Here is a 15,805-nt window from a genome sequence, read left to right as displayed (position 1 = left end):
AAACTTATCTAAGAAAACCAGATTTATGTGTAACATGTCCCTACTCCCCACCTCCCTCCTCCCGCCCAATCATTTTGGGAAAAGAAAAGAAATGTGAAGAGAGAAATGAGTTTTCACCCCCTCCCCCTTGATCCGCAAAGCCACTCTTACTCAAGAGAACTGAAGGCTGGCTTTTCTAACTTGCTAATTGAACCACAGCTTCTCAAGGTTGGCATGAACCCTGTAGGTTTTAAAAAAAAAAAATCCTATAAAATCTATAAACATCCCAGCTTATGTTCCCTTTGCCACTGTTAAAACATTAAGTGCCAAAATAAAATGCACACCTCATTTCTTTTCCTACCAACATTAGGAAAGGCCACGCACTGTAAGAAAGAGAGTTAGTGAAAAGCAAATATCACAGTTAATCACTGTGGGTGACTAAAACTTAGAGATCCAGGTACAAAAGCCAATCCCTTTATGTTTTTAAACTACTGGTTTAACTACAATGGGCAGCTTCTTGACGCAAAATAGAAAAGAGAGGGGAAAGGCAATTACTGTTTATTGTGGGCCAATTACACGTCAAGTATGGGGCTAAATGCCTTCAGACACTGTAAACACCCTAATTGTTCTATCATTTCATTGGCATGTTTAACTATTGATATTAACATTCATCTCTAAATATCGATACTTGATTTATCGGAGATACAAAACCAAAATCATGTAGAAGTACACAGCCGGAGATTTGGTCGCAGCCAGCATGTTGGCCCACAGCAAAAACGTGATGGGTGACCGATTAGCCGTTCGCATCTGCTAAGTCATTACATTCATCCACATGTGCTCTGGTGTTGAAATATTTTGTGCAAACACCACTTCCCCTCTCCAAAGACCCAGAGTGTCGCTACTAGGCTGCTGCCCAGAAATAAGCACACTGCCATTCTGATCAACATCAGCTCCTTTTTATTCAGGAAGCATACACTAATTCTTTTTTATACATTTTTTTTTTTACATTCCAGAAATAAGCGAAAATAGCAGTTTTAAATATGTTACAAAGTTGGCTTTTGGGGCTTAATAAGCTTTTTGAGAGAGGGACCAGCCAACTGACCTTTTCATCAAAGCACCAAGGTGTCTCCGGTCTCTTACCCAGCTCTGCCCCCGCTGTGGCCGCCTTGGATGTGCTGTGCGCCCAAACCACGGGAAAAGCTGTAACGGAGAGTTGCTGTGAGGCTCTCTGCAAGGCACCAAGAACAGACAGCTCCAGCTTCCTTTCTTCAGATTGAAGCAAAGTTTTTGAAACTTTTCAACTGCTCTCTCAAATAGTGCTCTCTCAGCATGAAGACTAGAATTTATTAAAACTCATATCACAAGATAACAGTAATTCACTTCCAATATTCTGGAAACCACATGGTAGAAGTTATAAATAAACGAACACTAAAATTACTTTAAGAAAGTTTTACATCATTTAGTCGGTAGGGACATTTACACGTACGGCACAATTTACTGTTAAACATTCTTTAACTGGCTTCACACAGAGATGAAAATAGTAATACAAAATGATCTGACATTTTCAGGAAGTCTGAAATTAAGACTGTAGTTTTATCGTAATCAATATCAACTTTACATATTGTTGCAGATTGCTGTGCTATGCCCTTTAAAATGGGAATTTCTTTCTCGGGGTGAAATTCCATTTGGATACGTGTTCTTGCTTTGTACAAACTACTAAAATCGGAGGGACACAGCAATACCAAAGACACAAACAGTAACTGCACAATATCACCTGCTGGATTTAAGCTAATACGAGTGGACACAATTCTTCAGGTTCCACTATCTAATAAAGCACTATATGAAATGAACAAGGTGAGACATCTTAAGAATGGATATACTCTGCAGCCAGGACATGTGGCATTTCTTTCATTCGTGAATCTGCCTCATGGGGCATTTACAAAGTAAATTAGTTACGAGCTCAATTTGCTTGCGGCATCACGAGCTCGTAATGCCCCACTTGGCCTTCCTGTTTGAGCTGGTCCAGGAGGTCTTCCTTCCGCCGCTTCCTGCCTACCACCAGGTACCTGTCGTGGCCTACCCCGTGCGACTTACTCTTAAGACCGTACTTCTGGGCGATCTGGTGTATTTGCTTCCGCTCGTCATTAGTCAGCTCCGTGGAGAAAGTCAAATCCGTGTGGCTCTCCGAGCGGGCGTAGTTTCTGATGATCTGTTCGATGTCTCTCTTGGCGATTTTGTTCACCCTCTCCACATCAAGGCCAAGCCCCTCTCGCTTATGCTGCTCTTTGACAGAGATCGGCTCCCGGATGCCCTCGCCGGATTTACCTAAACCGCCACCCGTCCAGCCCATCTTTCTCAGCAGCTGGTTTCCTATGTTATCTTCTTTGATTTGTTGTTTATAAGCCTCCTCTGCCGAGCGGCCCTGAATTTCATTTCTGGAAATCACATCTTCGACAGCTCCTTTCTTCAAATTGTTAATGACGGTCGGCTGGGTCTTTTTGAGGGTTTTCACAGCTTCCCCAGCAGCTTCGTATTTGACCGTTTTCTTCACCCCAACTGCTTCCGCGATCACTTCGCTCTCTAGGATCACCTTGCATTTCCATCGGAGGCCTGTCATTCTTTCGTAGACGTATTCGACAGTCATGCGGTTGAACTGAGCTGTGTCGTTCAGGGTGCACACCGGATTTGAAGAATTCTCATAAACTACGAGATCCTTTATATCTTTCTTCTTTCCAGATCCCCTGGGTGAAGAGCCTGTCTGGCACTGTGAACTTTTGACCGAGGGGTAAGTGGGCTGTGTTTTTTGAAGGATTTTCAAAGCCTCATCGGCAGCTGCGTGTTTGCTTGTTTTTTTGGTTCCATAACCTTCAGCCAAGCAGTGATCTTGCAGAAACACGCGGCAACGCCACGTGCGATTCGGCATCATCTCGTATTTGTATTCAACTGACATTTTGTTGTATGAGGCAGAATTGTTGAGGATGCCAATCGCATCGTTTGCATTTTCTGTAAGGACAAAATTGGTCCAGTGTTTGGCGGAAGCATTAAAAATCGGCTGCCCAGAAGCATCTTTAGCCAGCACCACCAGCTCTTCCGGCGGCTTCAGAGCCGGAGGAAACTCGTACGCGGGCATGCCGATCTGACACACCACAAGGTCCTCTCCGATCGTGTGCTTGAATTTCCGCCGGACAACTCTAACTTCGATACGTTTCTGCAAGAGTTTTACAGCTAGCTCAGTAGCTCGATCCCTGGACCCATTCTTGCTGCCAGCATAACCAGTGGTTAAGTAGATATTCTGGCATCTAACTTCACACGCATAACCGTCTGTTAGAAGTTTTTTATTTTTGGGGATGTCGGCAGGAGGGATCTCTTTTAAAGGAGCATAGATGTACTCAGGATTTGTCTTACATGCCTGAATACACCGAGTTAACATGTATGTATAATTAATTTTATCAGAGCCAGAAGTCATCTCTGGATTAGAAAGGTTCTTCCAGATAGTCGCTGTTAATTTTTCAATAAAATACTGCTTCTCAGCTACCACAGACTCAGGAAATGTCTGTGATGGTGAAGGCTCAGGAGCTGACTGAGAGTTTGCCTGCTGTGATGTGCTGCTTGGAGCGGGGTTCCCACTGTCGAAATACATATTGGCTGTTACAGGCTGGTCTTTTGTGAAAATAAATCCTGATGAATCACAATACTGAGAATTCCCGTCTTGCACACTGAAAGAGTCTTGAGTATAATCTTGGTAGATGTCTCTTGGCATGCCGGCAAAATGTGTTTGTTCGTTTACCTCTTTTGTTTGAGGGCCATAAGGATCTTCCTGTCTTTCATCTTTTGAACTACTAGCTACAAAATGTACAGGCTCAAAACGAGGTCTCGCATGGAATTTGGAACCGGCTTGCTTTTTAGGAGGATTTTGACCTACAGAATGAGTGAAATTTACAATTCATTAAAAAGGGAATATTTCAAAAGAAGCAAACAGGAAAATAGTACCAACCATTTTATTTGCAAGTTGCACTGTTGGTACAAGATACTACTTCCCATCACAAGAACTTCAGGTCATTTAGGTGAAGGGACTATCAACGTAGGATTCCGATATAACAAGGGATGGTCCCTGTCCCATGGGTAAGGGAAGAAACTTGACGGAAAATATGCCCTGAATCAGGTATGCAGGTCACCACCACACGTGACTGGTAGGTGCTTCTGTATCTAATGAGGCAAAGCACAGGTGAAGTCTGCTGAGGAATAGGTTGTTCCAGTATAATCTCATGCCACCTGTGCTGGAGAGCGCCCTTCTTAAAACACCGCAAATGGAATAGATGGTTCTAACGCAAAAGAGGTGACGGCCAGGGGCGTTTACACAGCCTCTTGCTTTGGCAGCAGAGGTAACGCTGTCATAGTTCTTTATGTGGTTGTGACTAAAAATCAAATAAAAATAATTATCAAAAGACCCCAAAGGTTTTCAACTTCAAAATCTTAGTTCCGACCTATCCCGCACAAAAGGGTGGTTTGCTATATTTTATTTCTAGAACAAATAGCAGCTGGAAACTAATGATTTATGGGGGATAGCGAATTGAAAGCTCTAGAAGAACTCTCTGTTGAGGCTAGGCCAGACGCTAGAGCCTCCTCCCTGTAGCACTGTTCAGAGAAAGCTGGTCCATCTTGGACCCATCCAAGAGGATTTAGTTACTTAGATGTTCAAATGATCAGAGTATAAGGTTGTTCTATTTAGAGGGAGGTTCCATGGCATGGACTTCAAGGACAGCATTATCGTGTGACATCAGTATTCTTATTTTTCAGTTCCATTTACCATCCTCAAAAAAAAAAAACCACAAAACTGTACATAACTAAAAGTTAAAACTCTTTTACATTTGTGTAAGGTCCAATGTTAACCAATGTTATTTAAGACCATATACCACACTCATACCATTTTTAAAAAAGCCATGTTGTTTCTTCAAATCCCACCTTCCAAAAACAAGTATACTCACCATCACATGTTGAGAGGTGACGTTTTTGACCCTTGGAAGGTTTGGACAGCATCAGATCATATGAAGGCATCTCCCCAATATCAATACCTTCAGCCATTTGGAGAATTTTTTCCATCAGGCGTGGGCTGTACCTATTTAAATTAATATAATCTACAGTTAAAACAGATAAGAATGCAGTTTTTTAAAAAGTTTCTAAATGAGCTAATCTTGTAATTGTCCCCACAGGACTTCATCAGCAGAGTATCCTGGCTATAAAACTGAACAATGTGCCCTATAATACTTACCTATCAAATGAGTAATTATGTTACTGTCATTAGAAGACATATGAACATAAAATCATTTAAGTGAAGATCTTTTAATATGAATTAAAAGCATCCATATAAACTCATGATCTTTCTCTGTCATATATGTGTATTATATGTAAATAATTACATTTGTATATTTACAGAAGTCCTAAGAGTGTTAAGAGTGTCTGGGTTGTTAACATCCAGACTATGGTCTTTACCATCTCCCACAAAAAGGAATCAGGGTCCTTAGAGAAATGGCTGATTACAAGTCTGGGGGAAGAAATGTACAAGATGAACCTGGGAGATATTCCTGTGCCTGGAAACAAGGAAGCTGTAAAAGGCCTCAGGGGTTGTGTCAAATGGACTCAGAAGCCAATCTGACCACACTCCTACTGGCAAAGTGAGTCAACTGGATTATCAATAAGAATAATAACCTGCAGTGGATTCAGACATAACAAATATGCCAACGATCCATTAGTCTGTAATGATACTTACAAACTCATTATTGGTCACCTTTGGAAGATGGTGAGGAAACAAGTCATTATTCCGAAAACAGGTAATATTAAAGAAAGCAAGCATTTATCTGGCATTTTCCTGTACAAATTGTACATCAGAGTAACTAAGAGTTGATGAGAAAAATCTCTTTTACAGAAGCATTCCAGCTAATAAATGAAGGAATGATAGACTACTGCCATTTTGCCACCCATCATAAAATAATAAATTATCATCGATGACTGCTAGGCCTATGAGGTGAAAAGTTGATGAGGAAGAACCCAGAAAGAGACCTCCACAAACATGTTCAAGCTGCAAAAGCAACTCAATAGAGAAGGACACCCTTTTCAACAAATGGTGCTGGAGTAAGTGGGCATCCATCAGCAACAAACAAAACCTCAACCTCACTTCTCATCCAAAAATTTATTCAAAATGTATCATGGACCAAAATGTAAAACTATAAATTTCTTTAGAAACACAGGAGAAAATCTTCAGATCTAGGGCTAGGCCAACAGTTCTCATACTTGATACCAAAAGCAAGATCCATAAAAGGAAAAACTGATAAAAGGGACTTCATCAAAATTAAAAACTTTTGCTCTCAAAAGCCCCTATGAAGAGGACAAAAAGACAAGCTACAGACTGGGAGAGAGATTTACAAACCAAACACCTGACAACAAAACAAAACAAAACATAGTATTCAGTATAAACATCTCTCAAAATGCAACAGTAAAAAAATATATATATTAAAAAGTGAACAAAAAGACATGAACAGAACATTTAACCAAACAGGATAGACATACTGCAAATAAGCACATGAAAAGATGGTCAACATCATTAACTACCAGAGAAAGGTACTTTAAAACCACAACAAGGTATCACTCTGCACCCTCAGAATGGCTAAAGTAAAAAAGAATGACAACATCAAATGCTGGCAAGGACACAGAGAAACTAGATCATTCATAGACTGCTGGAGGGAATGTAAAATGGTATGGCCACTCTGGAAAACAACTTGGAAGTGTCTTAAAAATTAAACATGCAATTACCACTCGACCTAGCAATGGCCCTTTTTTTTTTTGGCCATTTATCTCAAAGAAATCAAAACTTACATTCACACAAAAACCTGTACATGAATGTTCACAGCAGTTTTATTTGTAACAGCCAAAAACTGCAATCAGCTCAGAAGGCCTTCAACAGGTGGATGGTTAAACTGTGGTATGTACACACCTCAGAACACTACTCAGCAATACAAAGGAAATAACTATTGATACACCCAGTATCGTGTATGAGTGGAAAGGAAACGGATGTTTTTTTTTTTTTTTTAAGATTTTATTTATTTGTTTGTCAGAGAGAGAGAGAGTGCACAAAGCAGGGGGAGCAGCAGGCAGAGGGAGAAGCAGGCTTCCCGAGGAGCAGGGAGCCCGATGTGGGGCTGGATCCCAGGACCCTGGGATCATGACCTGAGCCAAAGGCAGACGCTTAACCGACTGAGCTACCCAGGCGTCCCTGGATGTGGTTATAAAAGGGTGATATGAGGGATCCTTATAGTATTGGAACTGTTCAATATCTTGACTGTGGTAGTGGATACACAAACCTACACATGTAATAAACTGTATTCAACTAAAAATACACACACACACACACACACACGAGTACTAGTAAAACTGGGAGACTAAATAAAATCAGTGGATTGTTAACAATGTCACTGTCCTAGTTTTGATATTACACAATAATTTTGCAAAATGTTATCACTGGAGGAACTGGGTAAAGAATGCAGGGCATCTCTTTGTATTACTTCCTACAACTGCATGTGAATCTCTATCTCAATAAAAAATTTGATTAAAAAAGTTTATGGGAACTTTATAATCTTACTATCACTAAAAAATGAGACAAGCAGACATGTGTCCCCTTATATGAGAGGAAATACAAAGCACTATCTATAAAGTATTGTCCTTCAAATAATTGAACCTGAACCTAAGCAAGCCCCTCACTCCCAGAAATATGTTAAACATCACCATAAGAACATAGCCAGCCAAATCCAGAATGAAGGAAACACTATGTGACAATCCAATTTCTTCATCAAATAAACAGCATGAAAATAAAAGGATAGGGGAATGGGGTTATAGATTAAAGGAGACAGATCAACCAAATACAGTGCATGGACCTGGTTTGGATCATGAATCAAACAAACCAAAATACAAATGAGGGGCGCCTGGCTGGTTCAGTCCGTAGAGCATACGACTCTTGATCTCGGGGTTGTTTGAGCCACATGTTGGGTGTAAGAGATTACTTAAAAATAACATTAAAAAAATACACTTTGAAACAAGTAGAGAGAACTGAACATGGATTTTAAGAAATTACTGTTAATTTTGTTGAGTGTGGATAATGGTATTGACTCTATTTTTTAAGTAGGCTCCACACCCAGCATGGAGCCCAACATGGGGCTTGAACCCACAACCCTGAGATCAAGACCTGAGCTTTGAGCTGAGATCAAGAGTCAGATGCTTAACTGACTGAGCCACCCAGGCACCCCTATTATGACTCTCTTTGTAAAAATTCTTATCTGTGGGGCACCTGGGTGGCTCAGTCAGTTAAGCATCTGACTCCTGATTCTGGCTCAGGTCATGGTCTCAGGGTTGTGAGATAGAGCCCCGTGATGGGCTCAACGCTCAGTGGAGTCTGCTTAATATTCTCTTTCTCTCCCTCTGCCCCTCTCCCCACTAAAAAAAATAAAAATAAAAATTCTTGTCTGGTATAGATACATACTGAAGTATTCGCAGGTGAAATGACGTCAAGATTTTCTTTAATATACTCCAGACTATCTCCCACAAAAAAACTGGGGGCACAACAGAAGAAATGAGAAGGGCAGCATGAGAAACTGTTGATATTGCTGAAGTCGAGTAATGGGTACATGGAAGTCCATTAAACTCTTTTACTTTTGTGTGTTCGGTTTTTTCCATAATAAAAAGCTTCGAAGCATACAATTTTTAAAGGGGTTCCTCATAAAGTAGGTTGGCTGCTTGACTGAATATCATATAACTGCAGAGAAACAAATAGACAGGCTCAAGTGAAGTTTTCGTTATCACGGGGACCTACTCACCCTTCCTACCTTGAGAGCCTTTCCTGGCCTATGACCAAAAAAAGAGACTCCTGGTGGCCTTTGGGAAGAAAGTTCTGAATATGAGTAACTATCACACCTTGACGTGAATAGGTTCTGAACCTGAAGGAGGGTAACGTTTTCCATTTTGGGCACAACTGGTTCCACACCCATCAGATGTCTTTCCTTGCAAAGCCAGGAAGTCGGGACTTGGTGGCCTTCACGGACAGATGAGCACAAGCCAGCTCAGTTGCAACCTGCACTTCCCACTGATAACAGCTCTGACTGCTGCTGCTAACATCAGTATTTAAATGCCAAGAGTAACTTCATTTTCATTTATTCTTATCTAAACATCAGAAAGTATAGCCTGAAAAAAAAAAAAAGTACAGCCTAAAACACTGTACTTTCTATACATCACTTCTATTCAGAGTTGGGAGTCCAATTTCCAAGGTACAGGATGGAAACAAAAGATCATGAAAGTGAAAGTCTATAAATAATCTTGAACTGCCACTTTTGCTACCTGAATTGGCACTACACTCAAGCCACTCACCTTGAGTTCCAGTCAAACGTCTCCAGGCTTCGATTCCAGCCTGATTCCACATATGGCATACAACTGTAAATGGCATGTAGGCCATACATACAGCATGCAGAAGCGACGCATTTGGGGCTCATTCCATTCACTTTTCTCTCAGGTTTCTTCCAGCATTAGTAATGATTATACCCACTGTTCCCTATTCATTACATCTGCCACAAAATTCAACATCACCCATGGGCTATAAAAATAAACCTTTGCGTAGGTTGTGAACACAGTCAGCTTCTCAGTCCTTTATCAGGAAGTCATAATATTGAGGAAACCCAACCAGCTCAAACAATAATGGAAAAGACTGTATAGTACCTGACTCTTGACTATTCAGAGAACAATGCAAATATTAATCTAGAGTCTTTAATAAGACCACTAGGATTTCATTCTCATTTCTAAAATTGTTGAGAGAGTAGCTATCCAAGAGCAAAGAAGTGGTTCCACAAATTTTAAATAAGCCAAGCCAGTAAAACTTTCATTACTGGTTTCCATTATGTATTTTTTCATAGTAGATTTATTTATTTTTAAAAGATTTGTTCATTTATTTTAGAGAGAGAGAGCGCACCAGCGGGAGGGGCAGGGGGAGAGGGAGAGAAAATCCCAGGTTGACTCCATTCTAAGCACAGAGGTTGAGGTGGGGCTCAATCTCACGACCCTAGGATTAGGACCTGAGATGAGGACCAGACCAAAATCAAGAGTCGTTCGCTTAACCAACTGTGCCACCCAGGTGCCCCTAAAGGTGTTACTTTAAAAAATCTACTATGAAGGGCACTTGGGTGGTGCAGTCAGTTAAGCAGCTAAGCATCTGACTCTTGGGGCGCCTGGGTGGCTCAGTCGTTAAGCGTCTACCTTCGGCTCAGGTCATGATCCCAGGGTCCTGGGATCGAGCCCTGCATCAGGCTCCCCGCTCTGCGGGGAGCCTGCTTCTCCCTCTCCCACTCCCCCTGCTTGTGTTCCCTCTCTCGCTGTGTCTCTCTCTGTCAAATAAAAAAAAAAAAAAAAGCATCTGACTCTTGATTTCAGCTCAGGTCCCAATCTTAGGGTTGTGAGATTGAGCCCTGCCTCAGGCTCTTGTGCTCAGCACTGAGTCTGCTTGAGATTCTCTCTCTCTCCCTCTTCCCCCCCTCAAATAAACAAATAAATCTTTAAAAAAATAAAGTATCACCTTCACTCCAGAAATTTTAGAGAACCCACCAAGAAAGCACCTACAAACCCAACCACTGATAACTTCATTAACATTTGAAGTTTACTTTTTATTCCTTTCTCTGTGCTTTCCATACCACTGGCGCCGCCCTCCCCCCAAATCTCCTATAGATCATCTATGTTGATTTGCACTCTAGTAGGGTGGGGGGTTGTTCTTAATTTATGAGATCCTAAGTTTTTTCCTATGTCATTACCACATGAGTTTTAATGGCTATACAGTATTTTACCTTATGGAGAGACCATGATGCAAAGTATCATTACGGCAAATCTTATACAGTAATTATAAGATGCACACATATTATATATTTAAGTCTGTTAATTTACCCATTTGATCATAAATGCTTAAAAAAACAAAAGCAAAAAACCTCAGGAGGTCTTCAGAGTTTTCAAAGATAGCTTACTATGTACCAAGCTTTTGGAAATCAGGATGCTATTCAACTGTCCCACCATGCCTGGCATACATAAAGATGATTTATAATGGACAAAGACATGTGATTTCATGAATCTTACATTCTTGAAAAAAGATAAGCGCATACTTATGATCTACAACGCACCTGAAATTTAACAAATATTTAGTAATGCTTCCAAATTTTTAAAAGATTTATTAAACTGCTCTACTAGGTCCAAAAACAGCTGAGGTTTGAAAACTAAACAAAGATCAGGATTTCCAAGTATAAAATTATTTATTCAAAACTATTAATAAGACTCTTAACATCATAAGTGAATAACCCACAACCAGATTGATAAATCTTTGGAAAGTTCCCACTCCCATTTCTTTAGCTGGTGACTGATGCAGGCTACCTATGTGCAAAGTTAGTTTCACAACATGAGCTCAACTGGCATCTACCTTCCAAAAATCAGTCTCATAGCAACAAGGAAGAGACAATATCAAGGCAGCAAGCCTGGTTTCATTTTAAGATATATTTTTCCTACAAATATCTCATCAAAAATCAATAGGCCAGGATTCTGGTTCTAATCCTATTGATGAAGAATAATTGAAAACCTGAATGCTCTAGTTAACCATTCTGCTTTATTAAATACAGATACATTATCTACAGTTTTTAAGTAAAAATTTTACAGTTCCCCAGGCATTCATATGAACAATTATGTGAGTGCTATAGATTCAGTTGATTAGAAGACTTCACTAACTTTTCTTTTTTTGTTGTTTCAGAAGCTGAGTTCAGTGATTCATCAGTTGCCTATCACACCCAGTGCTCATTCCATCAAGTGCCCTCCTTAATGCCCATCACCTAGTTACCCCATCTCCCCACCCACCTGCACTAACTTTCCATTAGCCACAAGACGTATCTTAGAAATTGCTCGCAGAAAAAAATTCTTTGACAGGTTGTTTACTTTTATGAAACAGACAAAACAGTGAAGAGAAATAAGTTCAGCTATTTGAGATTCCTGGTTACCTGGACTATGAGGGAAAAATGATCAAAAAGCATATTGGAAAAACAGTTTTATTTTATCCTATAAAGCAGTGGTTCTCATGGTGTAATCACTGGACCAGCATCACCTGATCATCAGTACCACCCGGGAACTTGTTAGAAATGCAAATTCAGGGGTCCTGCCGCAGACCTACTGAATCAGAAAGCCTGGGGTGGAGCCCAGCAATCTATTTTTTAACAAGCCTGACAGTTGGTTGTGATGCTTGCTTAAGCTTGAGACCCACTGTTGCAGAATCAAGATAGTCAAGCTTGTTCCATGAAAATCGCCACTATCACCAAAAGGAATGAAACATGGTTTGCCTCCCTGAACATGTGAGCTCCTCCTGGCTTGGTCTTATGATCAAGGAGTTTTCAAAGATACCCTTGACCTAGGAGTTATTTCAGCCCTAACTAAAAGAGAACACAGAAAGCCCTTCATTGGGGGGGGGGGTAAAAAAAAGTGCTACTATTTACAACCTGTTCCCAAAGTCAAGGGATGAACAACAAATTAACAATTTAAATTCAGAAGAGGCTGTTACACCATGTATTCTGCAGTTCCCTTGAGAGAACAATCTTCTGTCACAGAACAGACCAGAAAATGAGCTCTGCCAACATCAACCTTAAGAAGTACTGGAATGTAGGGGCGCCTGCGTGGCTCAGTCGTTAAGCGTCTGCCTTCGGCTCGGGTCATGATCCCAGGGTCCTGGGATCGAGCCCCGCATCAGGCTCCCTGCTCTTCAGGAAGCCTGCTTCTCCGTCTCCCACTCCCCCTGCTTGGGTTCCCTCTCTCACTGTGTCTCTCTCTGTCAAATAAATAAAATCTTAAAAAAAAAAAAGTAGTACTGGAATGTAGATTTTACCCCTCTGAAGCTGACAGCTAACATAAAGCCTGACTAACGTGGAACACTGCACTTGGTCCCTAGCTTCCAAGATTCTTTGTTACCCCTTCCCTTTCTCTCGTATCTATGTTATCAGATATAATGTAAACATTATTCTTCAGTTAAGCTATTTGATAATGTTATGGCACTTCTTGTAGTGACGGAACTGACTTACCTAAAATATGATATGAAATGTGTGTGTGTGTGTGTGTGTGTGTGTATATATATTCATTCATCTTGTTACACACACACACACACTCTACACACAGATGTGCTTGGGTGAGTGCACACACACACAAATGTCCTGGATGCTTTAGCTTTTAACACCAACTACCACTGGCCTACTCTGTGTTGGTTAATGCCCTAGTTATATAAAGGGCTCTTGTTCTTGGAATGAAATCCTGAGATATAAAAATGATGTGGCTTGTGTCAGTTACTTGCTTTCACTCCTGGGCCATCCTTCCCAAATATAGCAGCTGTGTCTCAGTGGAAAGAGCATTAGAAGACCTGAGTCGTAGTCCCGACTGTGGAACCTTGGCAAAGTCACTTAACTTCTTGGTCTCCATTGACTTAGCTGTAAAAATGAGATACCACCTAATTCCCAAGGTTGTTGTATTAAGAGAGATACATAAATAATTAAAATATGTTGTACATTATAAAGCTATATTCATCTGTTTACCCCACACATATTTATTGAATGGCGATCATGCAGAAGACACTCTTCTAGGCACTGAGGATAAAAGTGTGAATAAGAAAGCAAAAACCTCTTTCCCAAAGGAGCTTACATTCTTGTGGGAAGGTAAGATGTATTATTAACACAAAGGATAGCTACTCTCCCCCATGTAAAAAAAAATTTTTTTCAGGATTCAGATTTCCCATGGCCTTCTGTGATATCAAGGAGATGTATGATTATGGGATAAAGGTACTTTTTCAACTGCAAAAACAATATTGTTAAGTGAAGGTCAATTAGATTTAACTGAATTAATAACTGAGGCTTCCCCAGTTGTAACCAGTTCCTCCAGTGAAATAATCATTGTCTCTGGAGGCAGAAATTATACTAACCTAGAGAAAATAGGAAAAAATAAATTTTGGTGATCAGAGCAAAACAAAGTATACACTAGATGCTATGTTCAACAATTAAAGGTAGAAGTGGATAATCCTATTTTTCTGTATCTGTTATGGTCATTCCTAAAACTGAACTGGCTGAATTTGATCTGATCATTTTCCAGAACTTCTCATCCTTCCTAGTAAAAAATTCACCGTGAGGCAGGAGTGTCCAAAAAAAGAAGCTTCTCAGTCTATCAAAGGAATGATTAGTCTAGGACCGATTTGGGGTGCAGAAGGACAGAGGTCCAAGTAGTCTGTTTAAAAAAAAAAATGCGTTGGAACCATACTGCAGTCTCCATTGAATGCAAAGAGCTCTCAAAGAGGCCTGCTGAGAACGCGCACCAGGTTCTAGGAAAGGGGGGGTACACACACACACCCCTAAAACCTCACCCAGAGGCCAAATATTAATCCTCCTGATCACATTTAAGGTGAAAGGAGAGCAATCCATTTTTAGAGTAACATATATCCATCTCTTTGTTTGCGTCCAGACATATTATGCGCAAATCTACAAGCAAGGCGGACCCTGCAGCTGAGAGACCTCATACAAACCGCCTCCCCAGGAGAAGACAGTAAAACCCCGTCGGGGGGTTGGTGCTGTTTTATTTAACGGGGATGGAAAGAGGGAGTGGTCAGGAGGAGACTAGGAGAGTTCCCTTGCTCCCCCCCCTCCACCCTCCGCCCGCAGACCCTCGATGCCCCGACTGTCAAGCATCTCTGCGGATACCGCATCCTTGCAAGGTCCTACGCAGGTCCGAGATTCTGCTATTCGTCATTTCCCACGCCCTCCAAAACCACCGCCACGATGACCACCCCTCAACAATCCCCTTCCAGGTGCTGCTTAATCTCCATCCCTGGTCCTGGAGGAGCCGCTCCCGTGATCCCCACACCCTTCTTCTGGCTGTTATGTCATCCTCTACCACCTCGCTCGGCCGATCCCCCCAGACCAATACTGAACCCCCTGGTGTCCTCCAGCACCTCCAAATCTCCAGCCTCTACGCCCTCGTCCGTATCCTGCCCCCGTCTCTATCCCGACCCCCATCCCCGAGCCCCCTACCGGGTCCCTAACCCGACCCTCACACCTTCCTCACCTGCAGCCCAGGAAAACGTGGTTGGTCCAGGCGGCGGAGAGCGCGAGGAGCTGGTCCAGAGCAGCCCCGGGATAGCTGTGCAGGTGCCGACAGATGAAGCTGCGCCGCAGAGCCCACTGCCAGTCACTTTCGTGGCTATAGCGCCACTGCTCCAGCACTGGCTCGGGCGGGGGCGGCGGGAGGGGCGGCAGCGGCGGCGGCGGGAGGGGGGGCAGCGGCGGCGGCGACAGGAAGTCGCCCCCCAGCAGCAGACGTCCGCCAGCCATCTTCTCCGCCCCCAAGCAGGGACCCCAGGGATGAAGGCGGCTACCCAGCAGGAGCGAGCGGGAACGGGGGTCGGTGGGAGGGGCCGGGTGAGGAGGGGCGCGCCGAGGCGCGAAGACCAACTCTCAGGGGACTGGAGTGTGTGCGTGGGGGGCGACCGTTAAAAAGGAAAAGGCGAGCACGAGCTCACGTCCCGACGCCGGGGCGCACGCCGGCGGCACTCCTCCAACTCGTGGAGGCGCAGGAGGGCGCCCGCCGCAGTCACACGCGCGCCGGGGAGGCCGGGTCCGGCCCGGTGCTCCGCACCTCCAGCGACCCGCAGATCCACGCACTGCGCGGTGACGGGGGGGAGACACCAGCACGCTCTGTTCCCCCTCCTCTGGGCTCTAGCCTACCTACCCGCGTGCCGCCCCGAGGT

The 15,805-nt window shown here is 42.6% G+C and overlaps 1 protein-coding gene across 1 annotated transcript; it reads right to left on the bottom strand.

Moving 5' to 3' along the window:
• Window positions 1-953: 953 nt before the first annotated feature.
• NKRF (NFKB repressing factor) lies at window positions 954-15,791 on the bottom strand. The gene is made up of 3 exons (XM_028087818.2): window positions 15,124-15,791; window positions 4,965-5,095; window positions 954-3,897 (listed from the first exon to the last, which is right to left on the bottom strand). The coding sequence occupies exons 1-3, from the start codon at window positions 15,387-15,389 to the stop codon at window positions 1,940-1,942; spliced, it is 2,355 nt and encodes a 784-aa protein (XP_027943619.2). The 5' UTR covers window positions 15,390-15,791; the 3' UTR covers window positions 954-1,939.
• Between the last annotated feature and the right edge of the window lie 14 nt (window positions 15,792-15,805).

The sequence above is a fragment of the Eumetopias jubatus genome, unplaced genomic scaffold, assembly GCF_037043125.1.
Source record: "Eumetopias jubatus isolate StellerSeaLion01/CBP00866 unplaced genomic scaffold, mEumJub1_p1.0 scaffold_11, whole genome shotgun sequence".
Taxonomy (NCBI): domain Eukaryota; kingdom Metazoa; phylum Chordata; class Mammalia; order Carnivora; family Otariidae; genus Eumetopias; species Eumetopias jubatus.
Note: the sequence above shows the minus strand (reverse complement) of the source record. Positions and strands in the feature narration are given on the sequence as shown.

Excerpts from the sequence above, each read along its gene's own strand:
- NKRF (XM_028087818.2), bottom strand. The coding sequence starts at position 15,389 with ATGGCTGGCGGACGTCTGCTGCTGGGGGGCGACTTCCTGTCGCCGCCG. Across the intron at positions 5,096-15,123 it reads CACGTTTTCCTGGGCTGCAG|GTACAGCCCACGCCTGATGG; the intron begins GTGAGGAAGGTG and ends TAATTTAAATAG. Across the intron at positions 3,898-4,964 it reads TCACCTCTCAACATGTGATG|GTCAAAATCCTCCTAAAAAG; the intron begins GTGAGTATACTT and ends CTCATTCTGTAG.